Source organism: Drosophila miranda, chromosome 4 (genome assembly GCF_003369915.1).
Source record: "Drosophila miranda strain MSH22 chromosome 4, D.miranda_PacBio2.1, whole genome shotgun sequence".
NCBI classification, from domain to species: domain Eukaryota; kingdom Metazoa; phylum Arthropoda; class Insecta; order Diptera; family Drosophilidae; genus Drosophila; species Drosophila miranda.
In genome coordinates, this window is record NC_046677.1 from 15,483,431 (window position 1) to 15,506,016 (window position 22,586).

The 22,586-nt window shown below is 43.5% G+C and overlaps 2 protein-coding genes across 2 annotated transcripts in view; one reads left to right on the plus strand and one right to left on the minus strand.

Annotated features, from left to right (window-relative positions):
- Nucleotides 1-548: 548 nt before the first annotated feature.
- LOC108164246 lies at nt 549-3,146 on the minus strand. Its single transcript, XM_017299881.2, has 3 exons — nt 1,236-3,146; nt 1,083-1,179; nt 549-1,018 (listed from the first exon to the last, which is right to left on the minus strand). The coding sequence occupies exons 1-3, from the start codon at nt 3,018-3,020 to the stop codon at nt 597-599; spliced, it is 2,304 nt and encodes a 767-aa protein (XP_017155370.2). The 5' UTR covers nt 3,021-3,146; the 3' UTR covers nt 549-596.
- Nucleotides 3,147-9,459: 6,313 nt separating this feature from the next.
- LOC108164295 overlaps nt 9,460-22,586 on the plus strand; it is a 42,312-nt gene continuing 29,185 nt past the window's right edge. The window contains exons 1-2 of the mRNA XM_017299942.2: nt 9,460-9,673; nt 12,526-12,973. Of these exons, the coding sequence (XP_017155431.2) occupies nt 12,730-12,973 (244 nt within the window). The 5' untranslated portion in view covers nt 9,460-9,673; nt 12,526-12,729. The remainder of the gene's footprint in view (nt 9,674-12,525; nt 12,974-22,586) is intronic.

Sequence of the window (22,586 nt, forward strand, 5' to 3'; positions counted from 1 at the left end):
CTGGGCTCATCCGCATCCGCATCCCCAACCCCATTCCCATCCACAGACTCCTTCTCCGTCCGATTCACCACAGACTAATACACTCCCGGAGGTTGTACCTGTATGCGCTGACTATGTATCCAATGTTCTCGTAGTCCTGTTTTGGGCCCAGAACAAAGATATATGGCAGCTGCCAAAAGATGCAAAACATGACCTTTCTATACATACGTATTACACAAACAGTGGCGGCGCCTAGTATGCGCACCACTCTAGTAGTTGGGAATATGTGCCAAAGATAAATCACGGCTACTACTCTGTGGTTAGAACATTTTCAGGATAGCTTGTGCTCGTTTAACTTCCATTGAAATGGTTTCAAAAACAATTTCATTTCAGTAGATAAGATCTTTTCAACCTGGGTTTTCTTAAGAACATCATAGGCAAACTTTTTCGACTGCCACTGTATGGGAGAGCACCCAGAACTTGTCCTGCTATGCGGACCACTGGAGCCACTGGCAAGGACGCTACCAACGAATTAAAGCTGCCCCCAAAATCCCCGAAATGGAAACAGAAACGATCGTATTTCTAATATATTCCATGGTATTCCATTACTTCTTAAATCACTTCAATAAGGTCAGAGAGCGGATATTTCGTAGCTTCTCTTGCTGCTGGGCTATGTCCTCCGCCACCTGTTGGACCCTGCGCTCCAACCGGTCATGTTCTAGACGCAGTTTCTTGACCACATCCCGCTTCGCCTCCACCTGCTCGACGGTCACGTCATAGTCCCTCATGAGGACGGGATAGTGCATGAGCCGGCCGGCGGCGCGGATGTTCTCCTTTTCTTTTATCAGGTTATTGTGCCTGATCTTGCTCTTGTAGATGTTCAACCGGAGGTCCTCTCGCGTTTGCATCCCTCGTTCGAGTCTAAGTTTCATGCGTGAAAGTATATTTTGGTTCATCAGCTCTTTGTTCTTCCAATGGGCCAGGCCATGGATGTCGTAGGTGATGCGTCTGTACAATCGCTTGAGTTCCGCACTACGTTCTGTGGGGGAGGTTCTATCAGAAGTTAGGGAAGGCTCCAGAGCGGAAAAAATCATACGATTCACCTTGTATTTTGATGCTCAAACTTTGGTTGGTGGCCTGGTTGGACATATACTCGTGAATTTTGAGGCCATCGTCCAGGGTTTCCATTTTTTCCAATTTCTAAAATATTCAGAAGAGATAAAGTTACGAAGAAAAGGGTGACCCCGACCACTTACAATCTTTAGTGATGCGTGCGTGTGCTGGGCAAGCAATAGACCTTCTCTGACCTCGTCCACATCGTCGCGAAACGTTGAGATGCGCAGCAGGACTTCCCCAACCAGTTTCTTGAGATGATCAAAGTCATCCCTGAAGCATAAGTTCTTCCTGACATTGTCCTCAAAGTTGCGGACCTTCTCGTCGGCCTCGATTCTAGCGGCCTCGGCCTCTTCGCGCAATCTACTTAAAATCGCCTTCCTCATCTTCTCTGTGTGGAGCTCCACCTTCAGACGGTTGTCCAGCTCGAGGAGGGCGTGCTGGTATCGTGTCTTGCTGAAGGCGTCTGACGCACTCGTCCCGGTGATGAAGCTCATGCATTTCTTTCTTAGGTACAACTCAGAGACAAGACTATCAAGCTTCGCGTTGCAATAGCTCTGAGTCTTGTAGATCACGATTAGCTTATAGAGCTGCTTCATCATTTTATCCTTGTCCAGGATTCGCGTCATGCGAACGTAGTCGCTTTCGGCATAGTCCACGGCTTTGTCGATCAGCTGATTAAGCAACTGGTCACAAGCCTCGGCATTGGCCTGATGCTGGACTTTGTAGAGATCGTCTCCGATTTCAATCACAGTGTCGACTTCCTCGTCCATTTGTACAATGCTCGCCATGCTTTTGCAAATATCAATCACTGAGTCTTCCGTCCACAGAGGCTCTGGATAGTCCACATCGCTTTCGTATAGACCATCTAGCGATATTTCTGAACTATCAGTGGATGTAGTGTCCGTTCTGTCTTGGCTCTCGTATTCGGGCCTGGGCTGAGACTGTCCCAGAGAGGGGTCCGAGTCGGAGTGCTCACTGCTTGCGAAGGCCTCCACAAAGCGTCCAGTGTCCAAACGTACAGCAGTTTGTGGTCCTTGCAGCTCTCCAGGGCCTTCCTCTTCGTCCGGAATCGATTCTTCAATGGTGGTGGTCTCTGATAGGTCCTGTATGTCAGGCAGTTCCTTTAGGCCCTCCAGAAAGGCAAGCCTCTGGTCGATGTCCATTCCCACCACTACCTCCGTTTCGACAACATTCGTTTGGGATGTGTCCAAATGGTCTAAATTGTCCAAATTGTCCAAATTGTCGGATGATTCCAGTGCCTCATCCTGTATAAGCTCTTCCGACTTTACTTGTGCCACAGCAACCGGTGGACTGGGTTTAGGCTTCGATCGGATTATTTTAAAACTCTGCGCGGGTTTCAACGTTGATCCGGATTCGTTTACTCTCTTGCTCAACTTTCGGGAAGACCGTGACGATACTGAAAGCTTGGATGTAATGGACGGAGAGCGCATTGGCTGAAGGGTAGCACCTTCCGATGAAACTTTTTCCTTCATAGAGTCGAGGCGGCTTTTTGGGGATGTCCTCCGTTTGGGTTCTTTCTTCTTGGGCGTCTCTGGCTTCTTAGCCATAGGCTTCTGGGCAGTCTTTTGGGGCTTCTTCGAGGGCGACCTTGGCGTCTTTGGTGGCGTAATCGCACTTCTGGGAGATTTTTTGGTGTCCTTTTTGCCCGGTATCTCTTTTCCAGGCTTGGTTTTTGGTGTTGCGCTCGGTTTGGGCTTCTCTTGAAATTCCTTCTGGGAGCTGGTGGGTTTCTCTGGCTCGGATTTGGACACCATCTCCACCGTGTAGTCCTCGAAGGTGCTCTCAGCGGCTACGACGGATGACGTAACCGAACCTTCGGGATTCTCGACTAGCAGCTCTTCAAAAACATTACGAGAAGCAGCTATTTCCAAGGCCTGCCCTTTGTCTTGACTGGTCACACTCATGATGGAATATATGTAAGAACAAAAACCGAAAATGAACGGCAAGAAATTGTGTAATGTGGAAGAAAGTGTGGGGGCAACGTGTGTAGGAGCGAATGCTGTGAACGCAAGGAAACTCAAATTAGTGTGACATTAAAGGAAAAGATACCAGATCATCATAGGGTATATCTGTTAGGAGCTAAATCTCAAGGGAAAGACTAAGGGAAGGACTCTTTGGCTTTCACTTTCCCCCCAGGATCTACTCAGGCCTTCGCTTTACACTTCAATCCATCCATGAACTGGATGCCAACCACTCACAAACTTCTTGCGGCTCTGAACATTTACCTACCCAAAAAAGGAGCCAGAGAGACCCGACCCGACCATCTTCACCTTTTTTTTTGCCGACTGTCTGTGTCTGTGCCTGTGTCCCCCCCTCCCTATCCCAGAGGCAGCTGCCTGTTGTTGGTTAATATCATCACTCATGTATGCCGCATACTAAAGAGAATTTATCATGTCTGTTGCTGCTGCCTCTGCTGTTGATGCAGCTATAAAAAATAGCTATAGATGGGGAGGGGACCGGGATGGGTGGCAGCTCTACTGAATCCAGCTCAGACCGCGGGGGGTTCGAAGCTTTTGGGCTTTCGACTGCAATGCTTAGCCCCAAGCTGGCGGCATTGTCGCTCAAGTGTTTCGGCAAACTGGCTTGCCATCTATAAGGCAAGTGATGGCGAAGAAACCAGAAAGATGGAGAGGGAAGAAAGGGAGGAGGCGACAGGAGAACGGCAGGGATATCTATCCGTATAAAGTAAAAGGTAGCAGGTTGTCAAATGGTCATGACAGGCCGCAAAGATTGCGGGGCTAAAGAAAGGAAAGTAAATATTTTGAGTTGTTTTTTTTTTTCGGAAACTGAATGGAAAGATTAATTGTTCTTTTAGTAGTGTTTGAGGGCTTAGATATATCAACAAATACTGAGGTTTGATTAGGTTTTCCCATAGATCTTCCTCTAAGAACCAGTTAGTTTTCATTAAACCCCAAAGTGGTTTAGTTATCAATAATGCTATAGGATTGAATGATTTTCAAGTATTTTTTGGTAATTTCTACCTCCCAAAACCTCAAATTTTTGGGATACGGACTCTTTTTGCAGTCAATTCCAAATGCTTTTATTGATTCCCCTTCCATTAGAGTATCCCCCATTCGAATCCCCAGCCCGGACACGTTTTTGTTGCCTTTGGTTTGGCTGATGTTGCTGCTACGGCTGCTGCATATTCGCAAATTCGTTTACGTTTACCTAGGCACCTCACGCGCCCCTGTACGCCCGCCCCTCCGCACGACCCCTGCTATGCCACTCTCTGCCCCACAAGCAACCGCCATCAGCTAAGTAGATTTGGGCTACCTGCATCAGCCCTGCTGCAGCTGCAACGTTTGAGTGGGTCTCTGTATATTTTTAGATTTTTTTTTGGGAGCAGGCCACGCTCTCTCTCTGGGATTTTTGGCAAATTGCCTAAAACTTTCTTTATATTTGATGTAATGAATTCCAGGCTGCGAGAGATATACAGATACAGAGAGTCAGAGAAACGGAAAGAGAGAGAAAGAGAGAGAAATGCTGGTGGAAATGTTTTCTCTAAGCGAACGACAGCATTCCGGCTGTCCGTCCGTCCGTCCGTCCGCCCGGTGGAATAAAAAATAGACCGTAGAGTGTGGCAAGTGGAGGCACACATTGCGTATGCGTAATGTGTAACAGATACTCCATGAAAAGCGGTGGCATGCAGCATGCGGCATGCAGGGGCTGCTGCTGGATGTATGTGTGTGTGCGAGTTCCGTTTCCGCAATTAAAATGTTGATTACATGAAGTACGACTGCCTGCCGCTTGTTTGTTTCCACCCCGCCGCCCATCCCCCGTCCCGCCGCCATGAGGGTGCCACAAAGGGAAACGGAAATGATGTGTATATGCGGGCGTTGGCGCTAAGCAGAGCTCTTCATCCAGGAGCATCGGGAACAACAATGAGAAGAACACATAAATTTCCAACATTCCCTGGCCGCGATAAGCAGTCGGAGCGGCAGTTTAATGACACGCCGACTCGATGGTTAGGCGGTCGTTCAAGCGATTAAAAACCAGCCCAATCTCACAGCTCCAGCAACCCATTCGAACCCACACAAAAGGCCACTCCCACACAGATATTCGTCTTCGGAGTATCCAAAAATAGCCCTCGGAACACACAAAAGCAAAAATATAATAAGGAGAACAAAAAATATTATTTACAAACTTCAGCAGACAGTTTTTGTGGCCAGGATGGGAGCGACAGTGAAACATGAATATGGAATAATTTTCATTGAATTTTGTAAATTAGACAAAAAGGCAACAAGTCTCAAGGTAAACATTGAATAAATTATTGCTTATATTATAGGAGATCGAAAATTATACCTCCTTTTTAGGTAGAATTCGGAGGATGTTTCATTAAAGACAGTGCTTGAAAAACTAGTGGCACCTGTTCTTGTTTTTGACTCAAAATCCTTTCAAGTACTATATTTTTTTCTTAAAAAAATTGCTTAAAATAGGCTTTGGTTCCTCTACGTCCTACGAAAATCGACCCAAAATTGGAGTAGGACCGCAAAAGGTTCAATTGCACGCATCCTTGGCCAAAAATATTCCACAGTGGTTGCAAAAAAAGTTGAATGCTCCGTAAGGCTGACAAAAAACACGCCTTATACCGTAATTAAATCAATCATACGACCTGTTGGAGTGAGAGGGAGGGCCCAAGACGGGAGCGAAACGAGCAGCCCTAGAAATCGGAGTGGGGGAAGGCAACAGGCGCGACGAAGGTAACGCCCCCGCACACACCTGCCAAGGACCTTCTCTGTCCTCTTCCCCCTTCCCCCTTCTCTCTTTCTCCTTCTTTCTGGAGCTTAGCATAAATGAATATTTATAATTCAGGCGCCTTGCAGAGAGAGAGAGGGGAGAGGCCCGTCTACCTTTCAGTATGCAAAGCAGCGGCGGCGTCGGCTTCGGAGTCGGCAAGGACTGAAGATCCGCAAAGTGCTTTTTTTTTTTTTGAGGAGAAAGCGACGGGACAGGTAGTACACAGAGGGAGGCATCGAGAGGTGGGGAACAGCATGGGGGAGCCTGAAAGAAAGAATAATTTTTTATGAATATTTATTTGTTTTTACGAAATCGTAGTTATGCATTTGTTGCTCTCTTTCTCTTGGTAGCGGGGGAGGGGGGCGAAAAGTAATTCCTCTCCCATCTGTGTACGCCTTCCAGCCCCATCGAGGGGCCATCAAAAGTTTTTCCCGACTGCTGAAAGGTGCGTAAGACAATTTAATTTATTTGATGCATTAAAGCAGAAATATTAACGCTATAAATCAATGAGGAACAAAGTTTTTTCCGTCTGTTGTTTAAGTGTATTTCGTATTAATTTATGTGTGTGCCCTTAACCCTACCCCCCCCTCCCAAACACCCCCCACACACACACTTCCAGGCCACCCGATATGGACACGCCCACTCCCTTTGGGGCCACCAAAATAAAACAAAAAAAAATGCGTTCTTCTTTGTGCGCTTTTTTATGACAGCTGCGAAAAAAGTTATGGGAGTGAAAGTTGACTCTGGCTTATGTGGGGAGGGGGGCGCGGCGCAGGGTCCGATATTTTGGTGGATATTCTGTGAGGGACATCAGCGGCTATAATCGTAAGGAGTTCAAACTAAATTTAAGAAATATCTATACCTTCAAAAAGGGTTAAAGGTTAGCATTGTCTGTGCCTGAAGTGATTGTTGATTTTCTATAATTGAAAACCTGGATAAGCAATTATTTAAAGTCCTAATTAAGGTCCAATTATAGTCCGCTTCGCTTTTTCGTCTCACGTTTGAGTGCTGGGCAGATATTGAATATTCCGCTCATTCAAAAGTGCTGATTGGTGCTGGAATAGTTAACAGTTTTCATTGCGAGACTTGGAATCACTGAAGAAGGAGTAGTGGTCTCTGCAGTATTCAAAAATAAATGACAGGAGGATCAAAGGCGTTGAGAGGAGAGGCAGGGAGACAGGGACACATTTTGTTTTACTGGTAAATATTGTGATTTCAAAGTGCCGAATCTCTGCTTAAGAAAGAAGTTGAATGGCAAACGTATCGAAAAAAGGTAAAGACGGACTATAAAATCCCAAACTTTTTTTCCCCCTTTCCCTGTAAAAACTCTACTTCTCTCAAACTTCTCTTTCGATTTCCCCCCAAACGGATAACCACATGAACTTAAAAATGGCTAAAGTGCTGAGCCCGTTCCCATTCCTAGCCCAAAATGAGTCGAAATACCACTGAGCCAAAGAGGGCTTTGAGCTAGACAAAAAGCAAGCCTCTGAAGATGGGAATAGAGATAGGTATAGACGTGAGGCTGGGTCCACAAACATTTGCATATGCCTGGCCGCAGAGCAACGAAACTTAAACCTTGAAAAGTTTGCCCGTTGTCGTTTAAGCAATTTTTAAATTGATGAATAAAACTTTAACTCAATTAATGCACACAGAGTGCAATCATTTACATTATTTCCATTTTTGTATGGCACCATTTTCATGCATTTTCCATTTGATTTCCACGTCTTTTTTCTCTCTCTCACATTGTCATTTTGTTGGGCAAACAAATGTCTCTCGCTTTTCGAGCTGCGGTGGGAGGGGGGTGGTGGCATGCATCGCATAGATAAAGTCATATATCAGGGATAATTTTTAATAACCCTACCAGACAGTCCACCGCCCCACTGACGTCATCAGTCGGAGTTCAGTTTGGCTTTCTGGTCTGTTGGTTCATTAAATATTGTGATAATTTTTCATATTTATTTTAAGTGGTTTACAGTGACAGTTAAATTTACATTTTATTTCATTACGCAAAGCGCCATTTATATTTGATTTCCATATCCCCACATATCCTCGTTTGTCCATATATTTCCATTTACTCATATACACTTATTGTGCCCTTCGTTTAATAGGCTTTAATTGTGCGCTGTCAAAGCAAGTGGAAGTGCTTTTGCAGTCAAAATTTAAACGGGTCAACAGGGTCCCTGCTTTCATCCTGCTCAATCTTGAGGAGGAGAGGAAGGAAGTCGTTATAGTTCTGAGAACTTTGAGATAAATCTTTGCCAGTCAAAATAATCTAGAAAAATATATGGTGGGAAAAAATAGTCTGGATTTCCTGGTTTTTTTCCATTGAAAATATAACTTTACAAAAAATCAAGTCTAAGCGAATTTATCTGTAATGAATGCACTCTTCAGGCAGGTCGAGATTTTTAGGCATCACTTAAGTGTATCTTTTCTATGGATATCTTTTAATAGACACCTGAAAATACTGTTATTAATACATCAGACAACAAACCACATCCTTGTAGCTGCATTTGATTACCCATAAAAGGAATTTATAAAATTTCAATAGCAAAAAACTCTATATAAGAAAATCAGTTAACATGATTACAAAGTACAGTTTATTTTTAGGCCCACCAAATTCTTTAACAATCATGCTGACAATGCTTATTCATTGACAAACATTAGGTTAAAGAGATTTTAAGGTTTCTTAACAGATGTAAATAACAGACGCATGTAAGGCCAATACAAATTCCCACTATTTTAACAGGACTGTTAGATGGAAATGTAAAGCGATGAGCTGTGATGTTAAATGTTCTGTAAAGGGTAAACAGGTCTGCTGGCTAAAGCCAAAGCAATGTTAACTAACCTGCACAATTAGTGAGTGCCAGGATATCTAAACTAACTAATAAACATAAGGACTATGTAGTCGATGCAACTTGGAACTGGTAACTAAGCAATGATTAGTGGCTATGTACTGTAAAATCATAAATTCCACACACCAATGAATACATTTTTAATTTTAGATGGTCTCTTATTCAATGTCCTCCTAGGCTTAGTCGCTAGAGAAAGGTAACCAGACTTGGAGATTTAATTGAGATAACACTTGATACGATGTCAAATATTTAAAGATATAAAACAAACTTTGGAAATACTGCAAATTATGTCTTTCCGTATGGCTTGTGCTAGCCATGTTAGTTATGCCCTAGAAAAATGTAGCTGCTATCAATATGTATGTTAGAAAACATCCCCTTTTAAACTGTTGAGCTGTTAACTAACCCACACAATCATTGAGAAGGGCTGTTAGCCTACCTCACTGTTTTCAGAGAGGGTGGTACGAGTAGAGAGCAAGCTGCAATGTTAATCCACCCTCCCATAACAGCGCGCTCTCTCTCTCTCTCTCTCTCGGCGGAACAGTGTGGAATCGAATCAAACAAGAGAACGTGTCCTCCCACGAGAGAGTCCGAGACCCGAAGTGCCCTCTCTCTCAGCAGTTATTGCCGAATGGAGAGCTTTCGCCGACAGCACCAACGACGCGCGAGCTTCCCGCACTGACCGCCTTGGGGGCGCCACCTCCGCCAAGTCGCTACAGAGGCAGAGTTTTTTTTAGTCATCATTTACACTCCCAGACGAACGCACGTCGTTTTTGTCTCGCGCGAAACTCAAATCTGAAGCAAACGAAACGAACATCCCAAAAGCACACACACACACACACAGGCACGCACGTTCACACACACACACACACACACACCGACACAGCGGCAGAGAGTGTGTGTGTGCGAGAGCGACCACTAAAAGTAATTCCGTGTTCGAGTAAAAAGTGCAAGTGCAGAACGAAATAAAAGTAAAAATCAAAATAATAACAACAGAAACGCATGGCAAAGGCAAATTAAAAAAAAAGGCAACTAAAAATAGATGTGAAAATGGAACTTTTTTGAGGCAGGCATGCGGCATTTGTTGCGTGCCACAAACATTTGTCAGGCATTTGTTGCTCCTGCTGCGGCTATTGGGGGGAAAAACTGAGAAAACTGTTGCGGTTGCGGATAATTAAAGCGCGAAAAGTGGAGCACAAGAAGTAATCAGGGCTCAAAAACAGCCAGATCCCAAAGTACTGAAAATTACAAAAGAAAAAGAGTAACTCCCAAAAAAAAAAAACAATTAATTTCCACACAAAACTAAACTAAAAAGTGCATGCAAAAAAGTGAGGATCAATGAAGAACACAAAATAATTTCTCAGAAATAGATTTATATTCTGTGCTAGCTGCTGTCTAAAACAAAGAATCCTCAGGCATTTTTAAACGCAAAAAAAAAAAAAAAACTGTTGAAATTTTTTTTAAATAGTGCCTAAAAGAGTGAAGGATCAATTGGAAATATCCCTTAGATTTTCCACATAGACCTTAAGCAAATCTTTCCCTGTCTTCGCTTGGCCAAGCAGACACCCATTGAAGACAGTGCCTGGCAAAAGTAGACGAAGCAGAAGTGTCAACTGTAGCTCAGCTTTTCCGCGATTCCTTTTTGGCTTGAGTTCATTTACCTCGGGATATTTCAGCATGAAATATTGCCACAGAAAATTCTAGTCTGACCCGAGCACTGTTTAATCTTTAATTATATTTTGTCATTTTTGTTCGCTGTCTATCTGTCCCTCTCAACGTTTCCTCTCTCCTTCGCGCTATCTGGCTCCTGCTCCCATTTAGGCTAATTATGCTGCCTCGCTGGGGTCTGGGGCTGGAATGTCCTTTCTGTGGCAGGGTCTTGGACATTCATTTCGTGCTGCATATTTTTAGGCGCTGACTAAATTTGCTCAGCCCCTGATGTTGTTGTAATTATAATAACAGCTTCTGTTGTTGGCTTTGTTGTTTTTGCTGTTGTTTTTGTTGGTTTATTATCTGCACCTGACTTGTTAGCTATTTATTTGTGTGTTATTCCGCCATTGTTTGCTTTAAACAAAACGAAAACAACGCAAAAAATGTCAGACGCGAACAAAGTTTTTTGAGCAAAAATTGAAAATTTTTTGAACATTTTTGTTAGCTGTCAACTACTGACATGGTATTTACATATGTGTATGCATAAATATTTATAAATATTTGTTAATTGCTTTTGTTGTCGGTGTATTTTTTCAATTGCCAACAAATAATGTCAGATGATAGTGGAATATCATACATATATTATCTAGAAATAGTCTGTGGTACATACTCGTATATGTTCTGTTTTTATGACAATTAAAAAAGTGTTTTTTGAAGGAGAGTAGACAGGTTGCCAGCTGTACAATATCATCTTTCGTTGGTGTAATATTTCATTTGATTTAAAAATCATCTTCGTATCAGAATTATATTTATTTAGTTCATTTTATTCACCAGTTTGAAGGATACATTTCTTCAACTATATGAGTGTATTAGAAAAACTATCTTTTTACCAGTAAAAGAGCATAATTCTCCTTCAGAATATATATCCCATAATGCGGAAATTATATTTATTAGCCTAGAACTTTGATTCCATCCGAAATGCATCATTATCGCAGGCTTTTTCTAATAAATTCTCAAAATGTTCCATTTATTTCACGAAAAATATTTATTTATTAGATTGTGAAAAATGTTACCATTTTTGATGAATTTTCCAATGCTTCTCGCAACAACAATTTAATCATTTTTTATTGTTTATCTACGTGACATAATTATTGTTTCCATTGGTGTTTGATATTTTATATTTTATAGTTTTTGCTGTAGTTCTGCTGAATATTTTTCCTAGGTATGTGTGTGTCTTTTAATATTTATTTAGTTTCATGTAGGGGTCATATATCTCATGGTCTGTTTTTTTTTTTCGATGCAAGAGGAGTGGGAGCTTGGAGAGAGGGGCAAATAATGGTATCTATTCATGAAAGGAAAGGACTATCCTTTTAGTATTTATTTCTATAAATGAAGCTCAGTATTTATATCTTTATTTGCCTGGATTATTTTTCCTTTTTGGTATTAAATATCAAAACCCTGCAGAGGCTTCAGCTCTCACAGCATTTTAGATTTAGATTTCCAAGATAAATTAATATTTTCTGGTTTATTTTCCATGTGCTCTGACACACATTTGTCTACACATCAGTTCTGGTACATACATTGCTCTTCTTCTTTTTTTCCCTGCCCATGATAGTTGCCTTTCTCTGCCGTTTACCAGGAAACCCTGGCGACGATTCTGTGAGGCAGTAGGACAGCAACTCCGACAGTTACTTGGCCTCGAAAACAACTTTAACTGGGCCTCGACGTCAGCCTCCAATTCATTTCCCCTGCCCGGACTCCTTTGCCAACTCAATTGCCTCGCAAGCGCTTTCGTGACGCTCTAAATCAACTCAGGAGAGCAGGGGGGTTGGGGGGCGAATGGGAGCCCAAAGGATTTTGAATTTATGTTGCATGGGGTTTCCTTTCGCTTCGTTTCGCTGGCTTTTCCACGCTTTTGTCGCACTTCCCAGCATTTTCCGCTGAGGGAAAGGCTGCTGTGTAATTAATCTTTGCCCAAAATGCTTGAAAATTTATGTCTTTAACTTGACTGCAGTCTTTCCTTCCCAGAGAGGAGGAGAGGGAGGGTAGACCCAGGGGCGATCCTTATGCCGTTTAATAGTTTTTGCCTTTAACTTTTTCTCTGATGTTTTTGTTGGTTTCGTTCGCGTCGCGATTAAAAGTGATTAATAGCCAACATTTTATTACCGCACAGAGGCACCGCAGCAGCAGCAACAACAACCACATTACAGGCACAACCCACAAAGGGGAACCCCACCCGAAAACAACTTAATGTCCAAACGAAATAAGTGAAATTTTCACACAGAAATTAATAAAGACATTAGTGCGTGTGGGCGTGTGGGCGTGTGGCTCATTGGGGAATAGAAACCAAAAACCAGAGGAGCAACTACTGCGTGAAATGTGCGGACTGGAGCCGTACAGCCAGCACCAGCTGGCGCCCCACCATCAGCGGAGATCCTCTCGCTGGCTCCAGCAGAGGCAGGAGCACCACCACCACCACCAATGCCATCATCAGCAGCGGCTGGAGCAACAGGCTCCGGGCAAGGGATGCCCCCACAGACAGACCGGCTCGGGGTCGAGGTCGAGGACAGCCACCCATTTGCAGATTTGGTACATTCTACATGTGATATTAGTCCTAATCGGTGAGTCCTCCAACGCTCCAATGCCCTTTCCCTTTAATTATGAACACATTTTAAATGGTCCATAATAAATGTGGGGATTGCTGGTTTAGGCCATGAACATTTTTATTATTTTTATACAACATTAACGTGTGTGTGTGTGTGTGTGTGTGTGCAGAGGTCAGGCTTGGGCATTAGATTAAATAGGGGTTGTAATTAGACAAGTTTCCCCTTGAGATTGGGATTGAAGAGAAGGTTTGATGATGATGAATGAATAGCCAAAGAACTTCCGAGCATAGAAGCCTTTTTTGGGCGTATTATAAGGTGTATTCAGAGCTTTCTCTGCATCCACTCGATCCTCTCCAAAGCAGTGCCAAAAATAGATTGCAATACTTAAACAAATTTCCAACAACTTTCAAGTGAAGACAGAAATTCCTTGAATCTTTGCCAGAGTTCCCGGAAAATCCCAACCCACAACAAAAAACTTTACAGATTTCATAATCAAACAATTTTCTTACAGCATTTTTCATGACAAAAAACGAGAGAGAAAACGGAAAAAATGTTGTCCGCCTTTCGAACTGAATTCGAGGGAAAAATCCCAGGAAAAACAATCAACAAATTGAAATCCAAAGACCAAACAATCGAATGTCGAATGTCCAAAGACAAAGAACAAATTGTTAGACGCAGACGGAATAGAAATTAATAAATTGGACAACAAGTCCCCCATTTGGGGTTTGTTTTTCGTCTTCCCCTCGTTTATTCCCATGTCGGGGGGATATTGGAGTCCTGTGTGTGTGTGAAGGAAGTATTTTGGCTCCTTAAAGAATTTCCTGCGTTCCCTTTGCGAATACTGAGAGCTTAATCCGGGTATGGGGTATCCTGTAGTCGCAATATTCACCCATGGCCTCCTCACTTGCTATTTTTGTGCCTGGTTTTGGCTTTTGTCGCAGTTTTTCGGGGTTTGGGGCAAGTTAAGTTGACATTTCCGCTAAAACAGACACGTGCGGGGGCTGCTAATAGCTCGGGAGGGAGACAGAGAGCGAGAGGGAGAGTGAGAGGGAGAAGCTGTTAACGTTCTTTCATTATTTTCAAATCATATCACAAAAGACAGAGGCGGCTGCTGCACAGTTGAACGGCAGCGGAAACGGATATGAAACCAAGTGAATGTTTGCACGCCAGCGGGAGTCTCTCCCTCTCCCCTCCAAATGTAAGTGTGGGTGTGGGTGTGGGTGTGGGTGTGTGTGCGTTGGCTTAATTCAACGTCTCATTTGCATACATTAAAATGTCACATTTTACATGTCGTTTGTGCGTCTCGCCCTAAGCCTAACAGCAACAGAAGCCGAGGAACGTCAGTTAAAATTAAGAGGCAGAGCCACCAGAGCCACCAGACCCAGGCTCCCATCATCCTCCTCCTCCACATCCTCCTCCTCCGCCTCCTCCATTCTCCTACACATAAACTACATTAGCAATTGGCCTGGCTGAAAGCACTGGCTGGCAGTGGCTGGCAGTGATGGGCGTTCGCTGGAAAGGCAGCCATGTAAAAATGGCTTAACGCGCAAATCTTTCAACTAAACATTAATCCTAATGGTTTTCAATTTTGTTGCGCCTTCTGTGGCAAGTCAAGTTCGCTTCGGTTCCTCTTTTTTTTCCTTCTTTCGTTCTTTCTCTCTTTTTTTTTGTGGCGCTTTGACTTTGGTTGTGGCCCCTGCTTTGCATGTTAATACGCTCTTTGATATTGCCGAGCATCGCCTGCAGCCTGATTGCTTCTGACAGCGTCAAACCCTCACCCACTCCTCCCCCCCGCACCCTGTATCCATACTTCATCCTCGGGGGCTTCACGTAAATATGAAATTTCATTGAAATTTCTGTGAACTTTCATTGAGCTTCTGCAAAATAATATACAAAAACACACAAATATGTAATGTTAGGTCTCTCTCTCCATATCAGTGTCTCTCTGTCTCTCTCGGTGAGTACATTCCGCTCATTAAGCTGCCCTACAATTTGCCATTAATCAAGTTGTGGCCCCCAGAAGCAAAGTGTGCCCTTGACTCACTTAATCAAAAGGCGGCTAGGGCCACAGGTCAAAGTAATCATATGGAATGCGATGATACCCTGCTCTCCCACTCTCTCAGTCTGTCTGTGGAAATTGTTTGGCTGGGAAATATGTCAATTAAGGTTAACCACAAGACAAGCGCACAGAATTAATGGTCTTAGAAATATTCAACCAAGAAAATAAATGAATTGGAGATTATATGTCTATGAAAATAATATACTGAAAATTGTTGAGTAGATAAATATAGATTTGGCAGATAAATACCTCTATGGAACGCACTTTCTATATGTCAATGAAATAATATATTTAAGTGGGTTATTATTTAACAATATTTATCTCTTTTTCCATGAGTTTGCAAGAGATAGGAACCAAAAAATTACCATAAAAAATGTATAAGTTGATCCTTTGTACAGAAAATATAAAATATTATAATTTAAATCTGGAAAATAGATATAAAATGAAATATTTTTAGTTTTAAGTTGCCTTTGCGACAATTTTCTGAAACAGGGAAGGGAGGAGCACATAGAACCAATCTTTATACAAAACTCTTCATTATTCTAGACCCACATAAGTATGCCATAAATTCCTGATTGGAAACAGCTCTGCGGAATAGCCCTGGGATATGTATTTAAATATTCTCATCCCAGCCACCATTCGCTCTTTTGTACAGAAATATTCCTTTAGAAGATTTTTGGCTTATGACAAGTGTTCTTTATTGTTGGAATATCACTTTCGTTTATTATTTATATCCGAAAACCCCGGCCAAAACTTATACGCCCCACAGGCCTACCCAGCAGATGGTCCATGTGGGGGGCATTATGTGCTACATATGTAGGTACTTAAGGCCATATCATATGGCTCTAAGCCCACACACACACATATTAAATTGTTGCTGTGGCAAACTGAGCAAAAGCTCAAGTAGGCTTTTGTTTAAATAAAATTGTGTCGCCACAATGGCCAAGAGCAACTGTGTTTCTCTCCATCTCTGCCGCTCTCTGTGGGTGTGCATTCTTCTCTGTGTACACACTGATTCCCACAAAAGATACCACTCACACACACACACACACACACACACACACAGAGTCGTATCCATGTGTCATGTGTTTGCCAGACAACAACATTTTGAGCCACTAAGCTTTTGTTGAAGTTTATCTCTGCATTTGCCCAATTGATGGGAGCTCCTCGATGGTTTTTTCTTCTTCTGCCAGCAGGTAATACTCGTAAAGGCAGCTAACAAACACAAATAAATCTTACCTTAGTAGTGGGTGGAGGGGGGGCGATAGTTCTCGGAGATTTCCCAAACAAATTCGTACATATTTCATGCTCATTTCTGGCCAACAACATTTTGACGGACAAATTGCCATAAAACGTATTTTATGTTCCAATTATATAGGCATTTTAAATATACATAATATATTGTGCAATCAACATGACAGAGTCACACTTTTGACTGCTGCTCTGCCGCTCTGCTGCTCTGCTGCTCTGCTGCTCTGCCGCTCTGCTGCTCTGCCGCTCTGCCGCTTGACTGCTGATGGAATTTCGCGTATTAATTTGATAAATTTCAGGGATTTTCTCTCGATATCACGTAACAGCATATCATAGCCCCTGATGTATACATACATATATTGTATTAATATTGTTTTTACCAACAATTTACGTTATTTAATTCTGAAGGGGATCAAGTTTAAAGAATTAAAATGGAAACATATTCAATTATATTTTGTATATATTTTGGAGTCTAGTAGAAGGCATGGAAACCCCTTTATTTAATGGTGGTATAGAAACGAAAGAAACTTAATCGCATTTAAATATTTTCTAAAGGTTTATTCTGTTCATATTCCAGGAATTGCTTCAAGATATTATTTTGCAGAACTCAAGGGCTGTAGATTTACTTTTTTTTCCTAGAAATTTCCTGGGAAGTACTGCGATACATTTTCTGTAAATTCTTTGCCTTGCTTCAGGGGGATTTCTCTTTAATTTTTTCATATTTTGTAGATTAATTTCCCTACATCCTTTATCCTAATCCCTATATTAATTGAGCACTTAAAAGGCTCATAATTTGATTACAAAAAGTCTTAGAGATTTAATATATATCTAACCACTCTAATATTATTTCCTGGATACCATTTTTTATCACCCTTTAATGGCTCTCTTCCTCGGGTAATATATTTCCAAATTTCGAATAATTTAATGGGGAGATTACATTTGTTTTTCGTGAGCTGATATGCACCGTGAGGCAAGACAAACAGAAATTGTAGCATTTCAATTAAAAGTAATAGCCGAACTGCTGAAAGCCAACAAAAAAGGAGGAGCACCCACATCGAGGACACAAGACAAACAGTGGAGGGAAGTCCGAGAGGCAAGCGCGAGGGGCAGGGTCCAGTTCGGGCTCGGGCTCGGGGTCGGGTTCGGTTCGGTTGAATTGAGTCCGATCCGGTCAGAGGACGAACGCCCCCAAGCAAATTGAAACAAAATGAAGGTCTCTGTGTGTTGACTTCTTCGGGTTCTTCTTTTTTTCGTTGGCTGTATTGAAATCATTAGAGCGAAGCGGCAGCAAAAAAAGTTATAGGTTCGGCGGTGGGGCAGCCCCATATTTGGGTAGGGGTGGGGGTAGGAGGGGTTGGATTGAGCATTAATGTCTGACGAGGACGAGGCACAGACGAACGACCCACTGACGCCTATTAATCATGCAGACTTTACGTTCCATTAGCCAGGCAGCAGGATGGAGGACCAGTAGGACTCTAGTGTGGGAATGTTGGACGACGACGGTGGAGGCATTGCCTGTGCGAGTGGGTCAAAAGTGGTCCAGACCTAAACAAACTTGAAAAATACCAAAGGTTAAGGTTATCCCTGGATGAAGGCAATGTTTGAATTGTGAAAAATATATATTTGGACATAAAAATGCGAATTTAGAGACTCTTTAGGTCTTAACTAACAGCCAAATAATTTTATTTTTGAATTATATGAACGAAATATGTCTTAAAAATATTTAAAAATTATTAAATATGTAAATAATAAATTTATTAAAATACAATCCACACAAATCATCGCAATTTTCCTTCAAAAAATACCGAACATACCCAGGCACACCTCCATGGAACCGCCACTTGCGGCATGTGCGAAATGTTCAAAGTTTAAGTAACAGCAGAAGGGGTGGAAAGAAGGGGGAGAGGTGCAGGAAGAGAGGTGTGGGAGGCAAAAGAGCAACCGGGAACAGAGAAGCGCAAACAGAGCCGCTGTCCGCCACCGCCTGCCGCCTTCCATCCGCCCGTCTGACACTTGGCCATTTGCCTGTCCGACAGCGCCCGGCTCCTAATGGGGAAAATATTGTATTACAACAAAATGTGCAGCTACCCCCAAAAGAAGAAACGAAAGAAAGCTGAAAAAACCCGTAACATTGAAGGGGGAGAAGCACCCTTTAAAATGGATCCCGAAAGGGTCCCGGTCTCCCCCCCACTCTCTCTCAGCTGCTGCTAACGATATGGAAAATTTATCAAAAAATACAAGGGGAAGGCAGGAGCAGCAACAACATGACACCGACCACCGGACGAACCGACCGACCGACCGGCCAGGCATAAAATAATCAGCACGGCCACGGCATACCCTTGGCGGGGGCACCGGCGGGTGCAGAAAAGGCAAATGTTAGGTTAAAAGGCTTTCCAGGTCAGGCGGGCCCCGGGCTGTCCCTCAACCTCAAGGGCGTTGATGGCGAGCAAATTGATTTGGACTCCGAGTTGGAGAATTATCAAATGTGTAAATCGAGCAGGGAAATCTGTGAGACGAATCGAAAGCGGGCAAGTGATTGATTATGGCATCACTCAGGGGAGAGAACGATGCGGCAGATCTGCTTAGGCGATCTGTGAGGGGCCATCCTTCATTCTCAAGAGAGAACAGCCCTTGAATCAGAGAGAGAGAGAGAGAGCAGCCCCTGATTAAGAGGAAGAGCGCAGCCCTTGATTAAGAGAGAGCGCAGCCAAGTGAAAGGCTTAGGATAGTGCTGGTGGGGGGGCGGCGGGCAGACAATCAGTGCTTAGACTAAGTCATGTAAGCCGCTCACCAAAGCGTAAAGACAATTCAATCGATGTCACACTCGCAGATACACACCCACACACACACACACACACACATACATGGAAAGAAAAGAAAGTTCTTGCTCACTTCTGGGCAAAGTGTTTGAAATATTTTCACTTTTGTCATTTCCTTGAACATACATTCCAGCGGAATGCTCGGAAGCATGACTCTGCCCACTCTCCCCTCTCCTCACCCCTTCCCTTCCCGCCTGCCCCACCGTAGGGATGGGCTCGTGTTTGACCAGGGAAACATTACTTACATGCTCTTGGAATTCCAGCTGATTTATTCACGCATCATTTGCTTCGCATGCCACCGCCTGACACGCACCCATCTCTAGGACTAAACGCACTCGAGCCTGGCTCTGGCAAATGGCAGCGGCAGCTCAATGTTAGTTTTGTCTTCCCTCCACCCTTTGCCCTTTGCCCTTTGCCCTTTCTTTCCAGGTTTACCCTGTGGTCATGGTGTGTGATGGACACAAGGAAATGTTCAACAAACAGCACTTGAACGGTCGGTGTTTAGCAGAGAGACTGCAAGAGCTTGAGTCGGTCCCCAGAATCCAAGAACAAGGAACACATTCCTGGGAGAGGCACAGAAAAGACTTACTTATCGGTCCCAAGAAACTAGCAACAAAATACGCCGTCTTTAGCCTTTGTTATGGTATTCCCACCAGCTAAAATATCATGCTATCTGAAAGTCTTATTCCATGAGGCTTACAAGGCTCTCACCGACCTCCACCCCATCTTCTCTAATGAAACCAAGTAGCGGGTATCTTCTAGTCCGTATGTGGACTCGAATAAGGCGCACTTTTTTGTTAGGTGCTTGCAGTGAATTTTTGGCAGTGACTGTAGAGCAAATAGAGCGTAAAAATTCCGCCTCCGGCTGCTGCCAAGTGAAAGTTGTGCGGAGAAAGTTTACCATTTGAACTGGACCGGGGGCCGTAATTTATTTTGGCTCGTGGTAATCAATGCTCCAGCTGAGTGTGCCAGAGTGCCGTGCGCCGAGTGTGTGTGTGTGTGTATGCGGACGGGTTAAGCCGGCAAACTGCTGGGCCAAAGCTTATCGCATCCGTTTCGTGCCCGTTTCGTGGTCTTAAAGTTGCAAAGTGGCCCGCCACCGGGTGGGTGCGAGAGAGTGAGACAGTTTTATGGCCGTCAGTTGAAAGGTCACTGCAGATGGTCGATTTGTGGGGCCCACCATCCCACCATCCCACAGGGTGGCCAGCCCAAGGCCCACATCGAGTAAAATTTATGACAAACATGCTGCAACATCCTGTTAACAACCCCATTTGCATATCCACATGCACATGAGCACCCGGTTACAGGCTATCCGATTGTTCCAAAGAGAGAGAGAGAGAGAGCAGTGTCCGCAGCCATAAAGCCGCATTAGCAGATGGCCCAGCAACAAACAATGCCAGCCAAATTGTTAGCTAAATTATAACCATCATTTAAATGGTTATTTTCATTTTATTTCCTTCTGGCGCAAAAACGAAAAGCTCAGCACAAAAATCGTTACGCAAATGATGCTCAAGGAGAGTCCAAAAAAAAAAGGAGAACAAAAAAAAATGAGAGATGGCCATAGAAAATGTATTTGTAGGGATTTAAAACGATTTTGAATGCTCTTTTTCGGATCAATCGTAGCGGAAATATATATATAGAGCTTGTGTGACGAGTCGTTTGAAGTTATAAATGCCAAAAGATTTCCATAATTGTCTTATTTTTTCCACTGTTCTGCTCAAAGTCCATATGCCCGGATCTGTGGGTAGAGAACTCATAAATTTATACCAAAATGCGCAGCACTTGTGTGCAGTTGTCGCCACCACAAAGTGAAGCAGCAGCAGGAGAGAGAGAGAGAAGAGCCCAAAAAGAGCAGAACAGTGGAGGAGCATCGCTGGGGGCTGAGGGGCAGCCGAAACTGCCAATGGCCTCAATGAGCGTTTGAGTGTGTGTGTGTGTGTTTGAGTGCGCTTCTGTGTGCGTTTGTGTACGTGGCAGCTTGAGTGGATTTTGTGGGTGTGAGTGGGCATGCAACTGCTTTCATTATGACAGTTAAGTGTCAGCCACACACCCATACAAATGCATAGTCCTCTCTCAGCCCCTCTTTCGGCCGCTCATCTTTTCGGATCCGCTGAATGCTTTGTGCATATCATACAATTTTAATTGAATTCTGGCATTTTACTATGTGCCAGGGGGAAGAAGAGGGGGGGCGGGGGCGGCGAGTACAGATTACATGAACTTTACAGTTGTCAATAACTTTGATGTCAGCTCGCGCGTGCCGCAAAAGTTCTCCCCGTCTTTCTCTCTCTCTCTCTCTCTCAATGCAACACTCATACGCCTCGTTGGTCATGTTTCAGTGGCATGCAGCATGCGGCATGCGGCGGTGCGTGCGGGGTGTGTCAACTACTTTTCGGCTTTGGCCGTTGTTAACATTTCATTTTTGCCAGCTGCCTGCAATGCGTTTTATGAATTCAGTTATTCCGTTGGCTGAATATTCCATTTTTTATGCCCTCAGTAGGGGTTACTGTCCTGCCAGTCCCCCCCCACCCCCTCCCCACCTCCCCCTCTGGGGCTTTTATGGATTAATGCTGGCTGTTGCACACACAAAAAATTCCACATTTGCATGACATTTTTAATGCAATTTTAATATGCGCGCGCAGCTTAATTAAATATTTAATATCCCCCCCTTTAGCCACCCTCCCATTTCGCTGTTTTTTCTCCCTTTATCGTGCTCTCTTTGTTCGGCTATGGGAAAAGTTAATTACCAACAATATTTGTATGTGCTGCACTTAATAATTTTAATAAATTGCATTAAGTGCGAATTTTTCTTTTGCTTGTGGAGCACAGGAGCGGAGGGGAGTCCGGGAATGAGTGCTGAAAAGGAGATGAAATTGTAAAAGGATTCGCATTGAATATAAAAGGGTGTTGAGCGTGGATTTACGTGGGTCTCAATGGGAAAAGTGCAGCCATAAGTAGAGGAATACTCATTAAATTATTGAAGAAATCCGAAAAATATATAGCACTCCATCGAAAGCCTCTGACAGGGTCTTCCAGAAGGTCTTCTATCCCCCCCCCCCCGCAGACACTTTAGTTCTAAATAAACCTCCTTGGCACTTGCTTAATCCTTTGAAAGCTCTGCCTTTTACAATAATTACATCGAAATGCCTTCAATTCATTGCCAGACAGTGCCAAGACCGCAAGAAGGTCAATCCGACAAGTGTCGACTGTTTGTGTCTTAAATTCCCTTTAAGCCTTTAAGTAAATTATTGCTAATGGCCCCCCCATAACCACACAAGGTCTAGGATTGGGAAGCACTGCATTCCCCGGCAAAGTAATCACAACATTTGATTGATTGAAATCAATTTCCCGTCAAAGACATCTGTGTGGGTGGCGGTGGTGGTGGTGGTGGTGCCGTGTGTGTGCTTATGCATATATTTACTCAAACTCGGTTACTGCCATGTGTGTGTGTGTGTGTGTGTGTGTGCCGCTGGATGGCGATACGCTTGAAATCAAGCGAGGC

Excerpts from the sequence above, each read along its gene's own strand:
- LOC108164246 (XM_017299881.2), bottom strand. The coding sequence starts at position 3,020 with ATGAGTGTGACCAGTCAAGACAAAGGGCAGGCCTTGGAAATAGCTGCT. Across the intron at positions 1,180-1,235 it reads CGCACGCATCACTAAAGATT|AAATTGGAAAAAATGGAAAC; the intron begins GTAAGTGGTCGG and ends TGAATATTTTAG. Across the intron at positions 1,019-1,082 it reads TTTGAGCATCAAAATACAAG|AACGTAGTGCGGAACTCAAG; the intron begins GTGAATCGTATG and ends CCTCCCCCACAG.